This window comes from Heptranchias perlo, chromosome 7 (genome assembly GCF_035084215.1).
Source record: "Heptranchias perlo isolate sHepPer1 chromosome 7, sHepPer1.hap1, whole genome shotgun sequence".
Classification (NCBI taxonomy): domain Eukaryota; kingdom Metazoa; phylum Chordata; class Chondrichthyes; order Hexanchiformes; family Hexanchidae; genus Heptranchias; species Heptranchias perlo.
This window is the reverse complement of record NC_090331.1, coordinates 87410134-87425228: the sequence shown is the minus strand read 5'-3', so window position 1 is coordinate 87425228 and position 15095 is coordinate 87410134. Positions and strand designations below refer to the sequence as shown.

At 43.0% G+C, this 15095-nt stretch overlaps 1 protein-coding gene across 3 annotated transcripts in view; it reads right to left on the bottom strand.

Annotated features, from left to right (window-relative positions):
* Positions 1 to 896: 896 nt before the first annotated feature.
* The window catches only part of mdh1b (malate dehydrogenase 1B, NAD (soluble)), a 75054-nt gene continuing 60855 nt past the window's right edge, over positions 897 to 15095 (bottom strand). For 2 of the 3 annotated variants that reach the window (XM_067988075.1, XM_067988078.1), the window contains 3 exons: positions 8969 to 9108; positions 4893 to 5051; positions 897 to 2347 (listed from right to left, as the gene is read on the bottom strand). In XM_067988075.1, coding sequence (XP_067844176.1) covers positions 4929 to 5051; positions 8969 to 9108 — 263 coding nt within the window. In that variant the 3' untranslated portion in view covers positions 897 to 2347; positions 4893 to 4928. The remainder of the gene's footprint in view (positions 2348 to 4892; positions 5052 to 8968; positions 9109 to 15095) is intronic. The other variant, XM_067988076.1, reaches the window with a different exon arrangement.

Below are 15095 nucleotides of genomic sequence, written 5' to 3'. Positions count from 1 at the left end.
AATGTTTAGGGTTGTGGAAGGAGTGCCAATCAAGCGGGCTGCTTTATCTTGGATGGTGTCGAGCTTCTTGAGTGTTGTTGGAGCTGCACTCATCCAGGCAAGTGGAGAGTATTCCATCACACTCCTGACTTGTGCATTGTAGATGGTGGAAAGGCTTTGGGGAGTCAGGAGATGAGTCACTCGCCGCAGAATACCCAGCCTCTGACCTGCTCTTGTCGCCACAGTATTTATGTGGCAGGTCCAGTTAAGTTTCTGGTCAATGGTGACCCCCAGGATGTTGATGGTGGGGGATTCGGCGATGGTAACGCCGTTGAATGTCAAGGGGAGGTGGTTAGACTCTCTCTTGTTGGAGATGGTCATTGCCTGGCACTTGTCTGGCGCCAATGTTACTTGCCATTTATGAGCCCAAGCCTGGATGTTGTCCAGGTCTTGCTGCATGCGGGCTCAGACACCATCCAAGATGTTGATGGTGGGGGATTCGCCAACATGAGGATAAACACCAACATGGACTGGTTGGACCAAACGGTATTTTTCCATATTGTAATTTCCATGAAATACTGAGCAACCAATGTCTGGTATGAATTCATCATCACAGCATCATTTCCTTCTCTCTATGTTTTTACTGCTTTTGAACAATTTCCCAGGTTTCCTGTATTAATGCTCTTCTTGTAGACATTGAAGACTACGATCCCTTTAGGGAAGGAAACCTGCCATCCTTATCCCGTCTGGTCTATACATGACTCCAGTGCAATGTGGTTGACTCTTAACTGCCCTCTGATATGGCCCAGCAAGCCACTCAGTTGTGTAAAACAGCTCACTTTTCTGTCTGAAGTCTGCTCACATCCATTCCAGCACCGATGACGGCAATTCCATTAATCAAAAGTATTCACACAGAGTCGATGCAAAACAAATAATTTTATTATATGGCAATAAAATAGAAACATGGATAATAAACATGAATGCATGAATTTACCAAGTGCTATTTCCAAGATACTTATTAGGTTTTGCATTAAAGTGAGAGTCACTGTCAGAACCTCATTTAGTGGAAGTATCATTATTAGGTCCCCCTTTAAAAATCAGCTCTGGAGAATAATGATTAACTTTAAAATTATTTTGGATTATTGATTTTGCTTCTATTTGTTAATGTGAAGAACGTAGTGCTGAGTCAGTGAAGTATAAAACTCTTCTTCAGTTACATAAGAATTTGATTTGTCTGCACTTGAGTGCATTGTGTCTAATTTTGGTCCTAATTTCTGGTTTATTGAGGCTCTAGAGAGAGCGCAGAACAATGATGATACCTAACTTTTGATCTCTTAGTTACAAGCATAGACTTACAGAGTTTAGATTATTCACTTTGTGGAAACTTAGGCTCGGGGGGGGGGGATATGATTGAGGGTTTTAAAATAATGAAGGATTTGGACGTTGCAGATTTGAGTAAGATATTCCAAATGAATAGTAATAGGACTAGAGAGCATATGGAAGCAAAAAGTCAGGTTAGATGCTACAAGTATTTTTCTTTTCTCAGAGGGTTGTAGAACAAGTTACTGGTGGTTATGCCAGACTCCTTTAAAAGGGGACCGTATAATTTCCCGAGGGAAGAGGACATTGGGCAGATCTGGAATGTGTGATTTGGTTCAGTTTACCTAGAAATGCATCATATGTAACCATGGCCTCCTGGGGCTTGCTCAATGCCTTAGGGTGTCAGGGATGAATTTCCCATCCCCTGGAACTGGTTACAGAGTTTTTTCTCTGTGTTCTCTTGCCTCCCCCAGAAGTTGGATTACCAATGGTTAGGGAGGGTGATGCAGGAGGTCGCACTGTCTGGTGAATAGAGTGTTGCAGTGGTGGGCCTGGCATTTTTCCCATCCTTCTTCTCATATCCTTGTATGTTAATGACATCTTCAGGATAATTGCTTTGGACAATTAATTGAGTCAAATGACACAAGGGAGGTGAATCAACGTGAATCACTGAAATGGAACGATCACTAAGGGACGTTGGTTTATTGACTGTACTTCCATTGACATTGATCCAGCTCCCTCACACCCTCCGGCTCAGTAACTCCTCCCAGCTAGGTACCCAACATTCACCATTTCAACAAAAAATATTCAAGAAAACCTGAATAAATATAAAAAGGATGTTAAAGTTAATCCCAAGTCTTTAGAATTGTTTGATTATTTAAAAATTGGTCCTAACAGTGAGACTCACATTTTAAAACAGAACTCGATAATTAATAAAGTAACATTCAACAGTTGTCATTTCAGTGAACAAAGGCCCTTTCCATTGTCTGTTGCATTTGTGTCACACTTTGGGGAGATGGAGAACAGTAAATATGGTAGGGTTCATGGCCTGTAATAGAAGAGAGAAGAACATGAGCAGAAATACAGCAGCTAGGCAGAAGCAGTCCAATCTACTCCTGATTCAAACATCTAATTCCAACCTATTACAACCCACGTTTGCCTTCCTATTTTACAAATTTGTGGGTCAACGTGAAAAATGTACTCTTTTGTTTTTCAAGACTTTACTGCTCAGCTTACTGGCCACCTTCAACCTATCTGCTAATTCTATCTAAAGATATGAACAGATCACAGTCCCAATCACCTTTTTGTTGCAACATAATTTATTGATCTCATTAGAACACATTAATCTTTTATCTTCCAACCATCCCCATTTATTTTTTTGAGTGGTGTATTTTTTTCCAATTTTTAGCCATTCCCATGTTGTGCACTATTCCCAGGTTGAGAGCAGACCACAACTTGGTCTCAGGCCTCTGTCAAAGGTGTTCCTGACCCAGCGTTAGGAGGCCTTGGACAACTGCTCCTCCAATTCTCCCTCCTCCTGCCTGTGGGTGAACATCTGGCTTTTGCTGAGCATCTCCCTCTACCCTGCAGCCAAGACTAAGAAATGTGTAGAGACATCATAAATAGTTTCATGAAGATTTCCTCTGATTATCGTTTATGATTTAGCTAAAAATACCAATCAAAGGAAACCTCACCACTTACAGTATGTTCATACTGTATGTAGCTTTTTTATGAAATACAATACTATTAAATTTGTCTTAAGTTGAAAACAAAATAAGTACAGGAATCTTTTCTGGTATCTGATCGGATGGAATATTCCATTCTGTTCCACGTGTGTGGGATGCAGCATGTTACAATTTTAAAATGCCAATACCAAAAGGAGTAAAAATATGGAATTTGGCATTCAGAGGCAGAACTTTCTTCAGGTATTAGAGACTATTTTTATAACTAAAGATATTCTTTTTCACTGTATTTCATTGCCTCGATTTAAAAATTCTCATCCTTGTGTTCAAATCCATCCATAGCCTCCCCCCTCCCTATCTCCGTAACCTCCTCCAGCCCTACAACCTCCGAGATCTCTGCGCTCCCCCAATTCTGGCTTCTTGCGCATCTCCGATTTTCATCGATCCACTATTGGCAGCTTCAGCTGTCTAAGCACTAAGTTCTGGAATTCCCTCCCCAATCCTCTCTGCCTTGCCACCTCTCTCTCGTTCCTTTAAGGTGATCCTTAAAATCTGCATCTTTGACCAAGCTTTTGGTCACCTGGCCTAATATCTACTGGCATGGACCTGTTGGGTCAAATGGCCTGTTTCTTTGCAGTACATTCTATGTAATTATGTTTTCTGTCGTACTTTGTAGTGTTTTGCTAAACATTTGTATCCCATATTTTTATTTAACTATAAATTAATGTATCAGTTAATTAAGCCTGTAAAATCTCACTTGTGTTTAACATCCATTAAGCCAAAGTGAGTGCAGGTAGGGTAGCACCCATATGTGAAATCAAGTGAGCAGATTACTGCAAGTAGGGTATTTGTACATTATTGGGTTACAATACTCTAACTGCAGATCACAAAAAAAGTACGACTTCCAATCATAGGGGACAAGATCTGATTATAGAAACCCTTGTGAAACCAAAGAGAGAAAACGGTTCTGTAAAAGCCTGAAATTGAGACAGGAATGCTTTGCAGTAACTGGCACTAAGCAACAATTTAAATTCGCAGAGAGGGTTGGATATAGGTAATGATCCAAACATATTACTCAATCGCAAGTCATGGAATTTTTCCCACGTGAGAAGGGGAATATTTGTAACCTTGGAACTGATCCTTCAACACCAATCTCAATTAGCTCCTCCCTGTCACCCTGCTCTTTACCATGCCCTCATTGAGAATATGAGACGGACACTTGCTCTTCCGAATTCAGTCAATGCCACACTGTAACTAATTGATAGGATGCATGTAATGGTAACATAGCATAAATCCAATTTGCTTTCCCTCCATGTGAGGAAGTACATCATCTCAGCTTTGTGCCTACCCCAAACAACCAAATTGAAGCACACCCATGTACAATGGGGAAGATTTCCAAAGGGTTGTGAATATTTCTGTTCGAGCAAAACAATGTTAAGAATTGTTACAAGACAAAATAAGGAAAAATAACTCCTCCTGCAAAGTATCTCTTTAAAAATGTGTTTTTCAGCAATATTACGTTGCTTCATTTATTGGTTGAGTTGTACCTTTACTTACATAGTAACTGTGTGAAAACACAAGTATATTGCCTATGAGTCTGTTGGCATAATTCTAGACGCTTGATGAGTGTTGCACCTTGAGGATCGGGTTGTTCTGTTGGCGGTTGTCGGGGAACCAGCATAGTTTGCCAGCATGTTCAGGATCTACTCTTCTTTGTGTTGGGGTGGGGTTGGGTCAGAATGCTGTTCTTTGTGGTGCCTGAAGCAAAGCAGTCATACTTCTACCTTCCCCTCTCCAAACCGTGGTGTTCTGTGGTGTTTTTGAGGGAAAAATCTCTTAAACGACCTGACCTTCCTGAGTCCATGTACTTATATATGGAGTGTAACCAAATGATTGAAGAACAATACCTACCTCTCTGATTGCTGTTCTTCTATTATAACTGAATCCTCATTCTTTAAAAAAAATAGATCCTTCTCCATTGTCTTTGAATGCAAGTTGCAGATCTTGAGCAGAAGAGATACTTGATTCTGACTCAATTCCTTCCATGAAAGTGAAATTTAACTGTATCTCCTGTGGGATGGGGTAAAAAGAAAAAAATTGGACTGAGTTAAAGGAAAAATTTGAAACAATAAAACTTTTTAATTTGTTCTGAAGGTGTAGGTGATGCTGGCACGGTCAACATTTATTGCCCATGCCTTGTTGAAATGAGAAAGTGGTGGCTGACTTTCTTTTAGTGATTGTCTTTACAACTGAGCGGTTTGCTACGTCACTTTAGAGGACAGTAAGGGGTAGATGTTTGTCTTCGCCACCTGGGCGGTAATGTGATGGGGTGGATCACTTGCCCTTTATTGATTTTCCTTCAAAGGAAAGCTATGGGATGAAAACCGTGTGGGTTCTATAAAGGGCGGGCTATCTGCCCCACCTGATTACTGCCCAGGCGCTGAAGATGAACATCTACCTCAATTTTAAAATTCTCATCCTTGTGTTCAAATCCCTCCATGGCCTCACCCCTCTGTATCTCTATAACCTCCTCCAGCCCTACAGCCCTCTGAGATCTCTGCGCTCCTCCAATTCTGGCCTCTTGCTTATCCCCAATTTTAATCGCTCCACCATTGGCGGCCATATCTTCAGCTACCTAGGTCCTAAGCTCTGGAATTCCCTTCCTAAACCTCTCTGCCTCTCTACCTCTCTCTCCTCCTTTAAGATACTCCTTAAAACCTATTTCCTTGATCAAGCTTTTGGTCACCTGTCCTAATAGCTCCTTGTGTGGCTCGGTGCCAAGTTTGATCTGATAATGCTCCTGTGAAGCACCTTGGCACGTTTTACTACATTAAAGGTGCTATATAGATGCAGTTTGTTGTTGTCAAGAGTGAACCATGTTGTACGGGACTACAGTCACATGTAGGCCAGACTATGTAGGGGAGGTAGGATCCCTTCTCTGAAGGACACTAGTGAACCAGTTCGGTTCAGGTCAATGGAATCTTTAGTTTTGTATATACAGGCATAGAATAAGAAAAAGAAAGAAAGAAAGACAGACAGGCAGACAGATGGACAGACTTGCATTTATATAGCACCTTTCCCAACCTCAGAGCGTCCCAAAGTACTTTACAGCCAATTAAGTACTTTTGAAGTGTAGTCACTGTTGTAATGTAGGGAATCGCAGCAGATTCCCTACATTACAACAGAAAGGTCCCACATATAGCAATGTGATAATGACCAGAAGATCTGTTTTAGTGATGTTGGTTGAGGTATAAATATTGGCCAGGACACTGGGGAGAACACTCCTGCTTTTCTTCAAATAGTGCCATGGGATCTTTTACGTCCAACTTAGAGGGCAGATGAGCAAGAAAGTGATGCTGAATTTGTACAAGTCCTCAATTAGGTTACAGTTGAAGTATTAGAATAGATGGCTCAAGTGGAGAAAAGCACTGGCACAGACTTCAGCACTGAATGGCATGTTTCTATGCAGTAAAATTCTCTGATTCCATGACTGACTTGGCTGCAGCACAGTTTCAGCCTAATGGCCTGAACATGAGTCAAAGTACAATGGTATCATGATATTACAATTTGACACCACCAAGCACAAGCAGTACTGACCAAATAGGAACTGGCACAGTCACAAGTATTATGCATGCATGAGCTGTATGCTACTAGTACAGGAGACATATGCCATTTATACAGCTGCTGGATCTGTCTCAAATGCCAGAGAAATGTGTCATTCATCTCTACCACCAAGTCAGCTTATTCTACTCTTTCAATATAGATTCTATCAAATAACTGCAACTTGCATTTATATAGCGCCTTTAACGTAGTGAAATGTCCCAAGGCGCTTCACAGGAGTGTAATCAGACAAAATTTGACACCGAGCCACATAAGTAGATATTAGGACAGCTGGGATCAAAGAGGTAGGTTTTAAGGAGCGTCTTGAAGGAGGAGAGAGAGGTGAAGAGACGGAGAGGTTTAGGGAGGGAATTCCAGAACTTAGGGCCTAGGCAGCTGAAGGCAGGGCCATCAATGGTGGGGCAAAGGAAATCGGGGATGCACAAGAGGCCAGAATTGGAGGAAAGTAGAGTTCTCGGAGGGTTGTAGGGCTGGAGAAGATTACAAAGATAGGAGTGACTATCTACTGCGGTGGGCACACAACTCACCCAGTTTAAAGCACACATATACAACAGATGATCATTTCTCCATTTCAGGTGCTGTGATTGTCTACAGTGTTAATAATTATAAAGACTAGTTCAGCAGGCAGGAGCCTGCTGTGGCTTGTACTCCAAGCCCGCTGCTGAAAGTACTCCCCATGTTGCTGCTGATAGCAGCAAACAAACTACCCAGGCAGCAGGCATTGTTCAGCACCTCTTAACAGCAAAGAACTTGCATATATAAGCACTTTCCACATCTTCAAGATGTCCCAACATGCATCACAGCCAATGAATTGAATGAATGAACTTGCATTTATATAGTGCCTTTCACAACCTCAAGATGTTCCAAAGTGCATTTTAAGTGTAGTCATTGTTGTAATGGAGGGAAACGTGGCAGTCAAATTGCACACAGCAAGTTCCTACAAACAACAATGAGATAAATTACCAGATAATCTGTTTTGGTGGCATTGGTTGAGGGATTAGTATTGGACAGTAGAACTCCCCTGCTCTTCTTCAAATAGTGTCATGGGATCTTTTACATCCATACCTGAGAAGGCAGACGGGATCTCGGTTTAATGTCTTATCCGATTGACGGCACCTCCCTCAGTACTGCACTGAAGTGTCAGCCTAGATTATGTGCTCAAGTCTCTGGAGTGAGACTTGAACCCACAACCTTCTAGAGAGTGCTATCACTGAGCCAAAGCTACTTTGGAAGTGCAGTCACTGTTGTTATGTATGAAAATATGGCAGCCATTTTGTGTGGGCTGAAAGGGCTTTTTAGTGCCTTAAACAGCTCTAATAATGAAATATTACTGGCTGTGGTTGCTGTAGAAGCTGTGGTGAAATGGAGCGAAGGTCTGCAAATGGAAGGTAAGCGTGGCAGAAAAGCAAGCTTTGTCGATCGCATTATGACAGATCTTGTCTGCGTGGTGCGGGATTGGCAGCAAGCAACCTTCAGGTCGGCAGGCTGTACGAACACCAAAACCCATTGACACTGTGTCTGGGAGACAATGCACATCCCCTACTCAACGTTCAGGAAGATAATGTAATGTGAAAATTGTGGAAGGGTATCTGCTTTTTGATGCATTTCATGCATCTCACGTTCAGTTCATGCAACCTGAACATGTGGTCACTGGATGGACACTAAATGAACAAATCTGCCTCAGGTTAATAGATAAGTAATCATTTAATTGAATTTAGGATAGGTTGATGATAAGGATGAGTCCACAACTTACTGACATGGTTATTCAGGGTTACCTTTCTTTTTGGGGATGTTGCCGCTCTAGGAAGTGGCAGTGCTCACTCTATATAAGGGGTGAAATCTGTCTTAGGGAGGCAGCACAAAACGGGTGATAGTGAATCGGCCGCCCTTTTTACACCTCGCCTGATATTTCTCTCCATTGACTTTAATGAAAAAGAAAATGAGGCGGGTGTAAAACGGGGGACCGATTTGCTATCGCCCCGTTTAGCGCTGCCTCCCTTAGACGGATTTCACCCTCTGTGAATTTCCTGTGCCTGTGACTGCAATGCACTTCCAGTGTTACCTGATTCCTACATGTCCGTTGGTTAATATGCATTTATTACCGATTGGGCATCGGGGGTGGGTAATGTGTATTTGAAAACAGATGAAATTCGAAGGGTGTCTTCTGACAATACCAAGCAGAGTACGAGAGAGACTTGTGCTTAGTTTAAGGATGGAGGCATCAGACCGGTTATGAGAACCTTCATTTTTGTTGATTTTTTTTTTACCCTCAATTGTGCTGGGACCCCCCTTCATCAGTTCTGTGTAAGATTGGATTACTTTGTCAGGCAGGGTGAAAATAAATTTCTATTGCTATTGAGACTTACCGACTTCAGTTCTCCAACAATGAACTTCAGTTTTTTTTTTGTCTCCTCACTGACCTCAATCTGTGTTTGGATCTCCCACTTTCCACCACAGAATCGAACTGGCACGGAGAAGATGAGTCCCGATGGAATATCGAAATCACCTGGCACACGGAATCAAAACATACCGCATCTCAATAAATATTTCAAATATGTCTTGTAACAACTGAACATGGAGCAGTCATATGAAATTCCTGTAACCTGGGGGAGTTAATTTCCTCTCGTAGTACACCATTTAACAGATTTGTGTAAGAAAGACTTGCATTTATATGGCGCCTTTCATGATCTCAGGACGTTCTAAAGTGCTTTGTAGGCAATGAAGTGTAGTCACTGTTGTAATATAGGAAACACGGCAGTCAATTTGCGCACAGCAAGGTCCCACAAACAGCAATGCGATAATGACCAGATAATCTGTTTTCGTGACACCGGGGAGTACTCCCCTGCTCTTCTTCGAAACAGGGCCATGAGATCTTTTACGTCCACATGCGCGGGCAGAAGGGGCCTCGGTTTAACGTCTCATCCCTAGGACAGATTCTTGTGTACTGTTTTAACGCAATGGTTAGGGTTAATGGCCATATTAAAATAGTGCACAAAAGGGATTTTATGCAAACATTTTAAACAGTGCACTATAGATGAAATTCAACTCCCAGACTGGAGAGCTTAGATTTCCAGTTAATGATAAATACCAAAAAATTATTCATTTCACTGCCTATTTTACAATTAGTAACATCCCACTGTATATTTTGTACCCAGTAGTGCATGCAATATTGATCACAATTGTGTCCTCTGCGGACTTGCATTTTCATCCTATCTTCCCACTTTGATTTACGTTAATACACTGTTTTACTCTTTTCAAACTTGGTGACGTCTTGTACAATAGACCTTGATCCTTCACTTTGGTTTTGCAATGAAAATTAATCTGTGCACAGAGTCAGGCACAGTGCCTGCCTCATGTGGTGCCCACATCCACAAACAATATTAAACGGTGGGGGAGGGTTAGAGTTTGGAAAACGTTACAGCTGTGGAAAGCTACGAAGTGAATGCCAGAAACTTCTCCACAGGAAGCAAGCAAAATAAATAAGAGTCATTCCATGTTGCTCTCGTGCATCTTTTGCCACTAACTAAGTTGTTCCACTGAGACACTGCAGAAGAAAATAATATACAAGAATTTCAGGGATAATTTTATGAATGGGAGCCTTGATCAGGAGCAGGGCAGATTGGAAATTCAGGCAGTGGTCAGAAAACCATGGGCAGTGTATGCTTGAACTTCTGATTCACCCGGACAGTGGGTGACATTCCCTGCTGGCTATGCAGACTCATAAGATTGACTCTAATATTACATAGAATGTACAGCACAGAAACAAGCCATTTGGCCCAACAGGTCTATGCCAGTGTTTATGCTCCACATGAGCCTCCTCCCACCCCTCTTCATCTCACCCTATCAGAATTTCCTTCTATTCCTTTCTCCCGCCTGTACCTATCCAGCTTTCCCTTAAATGCATCTATGCTATTCACCTCAACTACTCCTTGTGGAAGCAAGTTCCACATTCTAACCACTCTGGATAAACAGGTTACATTATATATAGTTTTGGATATAGTGAAATTCAAGCTGCTGATTTTAATTTTGTTTGTATTTATTATGAGTGGGTAACATGCAGGTATTAGTGGCCTTGGGAACAACAGAGTGAGGCTTGAGAATAAGGAGAATTTTATCATAAGAAGGTCTGATCGGGGGTTTTCTGGTCTAGTTCTACTGAACTGTCAACTATCGCTGATTAATGGAAGTGGCTCAGCACGCCAGATGTGAGGTTGGAAAATGCGCTGCCTGCTCATGGCCTTGGTTGCATTTTCTGATCTCTGCCCAGGTGGATTGGAATCAGAAATTCTTAGGCAACACAGTAATTGAACAACGGGAGGCCTTCAAGGGGGAGATGGTTCGGGTACAGAGTAGACACATTCCCACACAGGGGAAAGGAAGGACATCCAAAGCTAGAGCTCTCTGGATAACTAAAGATATAGAGATTAAAATGAAACAGAAAAAGGAGGTTTATGACAACTGTAAGGTTCATAATACAGTAGAGAACAAAGCTAAATGCAGAAAGTACAGAGGAGATCTAAAAAATGAATAAGAGGGGCAAAGAGAGTGTGTGAGAATAGCGGCTAACATAAAAGGGAACCCAAAGTCTTTTATAAACATATAAATTGTAAAAGGAAAGTCAAAGGGACCGCTTTTTAGGGACAAAAAAAGAGATCTTCTTGTGGAGGCTGAGGTACTAAATTAATACTTTGCATCAGTTTTCACTAGAGAAGAGGATGCTGCCAATGTAGCAGTAAAGGAGGAGGTAGTAGCAATATTGGATAGGATAGAAACAGATAAAGAGCAGGCACTTAAAAGGTTGGCAGTACTCAAAGTAGAAAAGTCATCAGTCCAGATGGGATGCACCCTAGGTTACCGAGGGAAGTAAAGGGTAGAAATTGTGGAGGCTTTGGCCACAATCTTCCATTCCTCCTCAGATATGGGGTGGTGCCGGAGAACTGGAGGATTGCTAATGTTACACCACTGTTCAAAAAAGGGGAGAGGGATAAACCCAGCAATTACAGGCCAGTCAGCCTTACATCGATGGTGGGGAAACTTTTAGTGACAATAATCCGGGGCAAAATTAATTGGCACTTGGAAAAGTATGGGCTGGTAAATGAAAGTCAGTACAGATTTGTTAAAGGAAAATTGTGTTTGACGAACTTGATTGAGTTCTTTGTTGAAGTAAAGGAGAAGGTTGATGAGGGTAGTGCGGTTGATGTTGTGTATATGGACTTTCAAAAGGCATTTGATAAAGTACCACATAATAGACTTGTAACCAAAACTAAACCCCATGGGGTTAAAGGGACAGTGGCAGAGTGGATAGGAAATTGGCTAAGGGACAGAAAGCAGAGAATAGTGGTGAACGGTTGTTTTTCAGACTGGAGGGAAGTATACGGTGGTGTTCCTCAGGGGTCGGTATTAGAACTCTTTTTGGTATACATTAATGACCTGGACTTAGGTATACAGGGTATAATTTCAAAGTTTGCAGATGATACAAAACTCGGAAATGTAGTAAACAATGTGGAGGATGGTAACAGACTTCAGGAGGACATAGACAGACTGGTGAAATGGGCAGACACACGGCAGATGACATTTAATGCAGTGTCGTCAGCTCGAGCTCTGGGTTCTGGAGCTTGAGCAATAGCTGGCATCACTGGAGTGCATCCGCAAGGCTGAGAGCTACATGGATAGCACGTTTCAGGAGGTGGTCACCCCGCAGCTAAAGAAAGTGCAGGCAAAGAGGGACTGGGTGACCGCCAGACAAACAAGGAAGACCAGGCAGGTAGTGCAGGAGTCTCCTGAGTGCATCTCACTCTCTAAACGAGTGGGAGAGAGGGTTCCTCTGGGGAGTGCAACCAGAGCCAAGTCCAATGCACTATGAGTGGCTCAGCTGTACAGGGGGGGGGGAGGAGAAAGGTCAGGAGAGCAATAGTGATAGGGGATTCAATAGTTAGGGGAACAGAAAGGCGTTTCTGCGACCACAGATGTGATTCCAGGATGGTATGTTGCCTCCCTGGTGCCAGGGTCAAGGATGTCACTGAGCGGCTACAGAACATTCTGAGGGGGGAGGGTGAACAGCCAGAGGTTGTGGTCCATATCGGTACCAAAGACTTAGGTAGAAAGAGGGATGAGGTCCTGCAGGAAGATTTTAGGGAGCTAGGAAAAAGATTAATAAGCAGGACTTCAAAGGTAGTAATCTCCGGATTAATGAGTACAGAAATAGGAGGATAGAGCAGATGAATGCGTGGCTGGAGAGATGGTGCAGGAGGGAGGGTTTTAGATTCCTGGGGCATTGGGATCAGTTCTGGAGGAGGTGGGACCTGTATAGGCTGGACGGGTTACACCTCAACAGTGCTGGGACCAATGTCCTCGCGGGGAGGTTCGCTAGTGCTGTGGGGGAGGGTTTAAATTAATTTGGCAGGGGGATGGGCACCAGAATGTAGCATTGGAAAGGAGAAGCAAGGTGCACAAAGGATCGGGAGAGACAGATAGAACTAGAGTAAGAAATAGTAGTGTATTAGGTGGGATCAGACTAAGAGAGAATACAAGAAGGCCTGATAGGTTTACAGTGCTTGTGTGTAAACACACAAAGCTTGGTAAATAAGGTTGGTGAGCTGCAGGCGCACTTAGCCACATGGGATTATGATGTTGTGGCGATAACGGAGACCTGGCTCAAATAAGGGCAGGATTGGATACCAAATATTCCTGGATACAAGATGTTCAGGAAAGATAGGGAAGGAAAGAAAGGAGGGGGAGTGGCAGAATTGATTAAGGAGAATATTGCAGTGCTGGAGAGAGAGGATGTCCTGGAGGGGTCAAGGGCAAAATTTATTTGGTTAGAGTTAAGAAACAATAGAGGTGCCATTACACAACTGGGTGTATTCTATAGGCCACCAACTAGTGGGAAGGATATAGAGGAGCAAATTTGCAGGGAAATTACAGAGAGGTGCAAGAGCCATAAAGTAGTGATAATGGGAGACTTCAACTATCCTAATATAGACTGGGATAGTAATAGTGTAATGGGCAAAGAGGGGGAGGAATTTTTGAAGTGTGTTCAGGAGAACTTTCTTGACCAGTACTTTTCCGGCCCAACGAGGAAGGAGGCATTGCTGGATCTGGTTCTGGGGAAAGAGATGGGCCAAGTGGAGCAAGAGTCAGTGGGAGAACATTTAGGGAACAGCGATCATGTATTATAAGGTTTAGATTAGCTATGGAAAAGGACAAGGAGCAATCTAGAGTAAAAATACTCAATTGGAGGAGGGCCAATTTCAGTGGAATGAGAACGGATCTGGCCTGGGTAAATGGGAATCAAAGATTGGCAGACAAAACTGTAATTGAAAATGGACGGCCTTTAAGGAGGAAATGGTATAGGTACAGTCCAGGTACATTCCCACAAGGGGGAATGGTAGGACAACTAAAGCCAGAGCTCCCTGAATGATGTGGAGATGCCGGTGATGGACTGGGGTTAATAATTGTAAACAATTTTACAACACCAAGTTATAGTCCAACGATTTTATTTTTAATCCCACAAGCTTTCGGGGGCTTTCCCCTTCCTCAGGCGGTGTGGAAATGAAAATTAATTTCCACACCGCCTGAGGAAGGGGAAAGCCCCCGAAAGCTTGTGGGATTAAAAATAAAATCCCTGAATGATGAAAGAGATAGAGAATAAGATGAAGCAGAAAAAAGGGGCATTTAACAGATTTCAGGTTGCTAATACAAGTGAGAACCAGGCTCAATATGGAAAGTTCAGAGGGGAAGTGAAAAAGGAAATAAGAGGGGCAAAGAGAGAGTATGAGAATAGACTGGCGACAAACATAAAAGGGAATCCAAATCCATATAAACAGTAAACGGGCAGTAAGAAGAGGGCTGGGACCAATTAGGGACCAAAAAGGAGATCTATGCATGGAGACAGAGGGCGTGACTGAAGTACAAAACGAGTACTTTGCATCTGTCTTTACCAAGGAAGAAGATGCTGCCTAAGTCACAGTAAAAGAAGAGGTAGTTGAGATACTGGATGGGCTAAAAATTGATAAAGAGGAGGTTTTTTTTTTATTCGTTCATGGGATGTGGGCGTCGCTGGCGAGGCCGGCATTTATTGCCCATCCCTAATTGCCCTTGAGAAGGTGGTGGTGAGCCGCCTTCTTGAACCGCTGCAGTCCGTGTGGTGACGGTTCTCCCACAGTGCTGTTAGGAAGGGAGTTCCAGGATTTTGACCCAGCGACGATGAAGGAACGGCGATATATTTCCAAGTCGGGATGGTGTGTGACTTGGAGGGGAATGTGCAGGTGGTGTTGTTCCCATGTGCCTGCTGCTCTTGTCCTTCTAGGTGGTAGAGGTCACGGGTTTGGGAGGTGCTGTCGAAGAAGCCTTGGCGAGTTGCTGCAGTGCATCCTGTGGATGGTACACACTGCAGCCACAGTGCGCCGGTGGTGAAGGGAATGAATGTTTAGGGTGGTGGATGGGGTGCCAATCAAGCAGGCTGCTTTATCTTGGATGGTGTCGAGCTTCTTG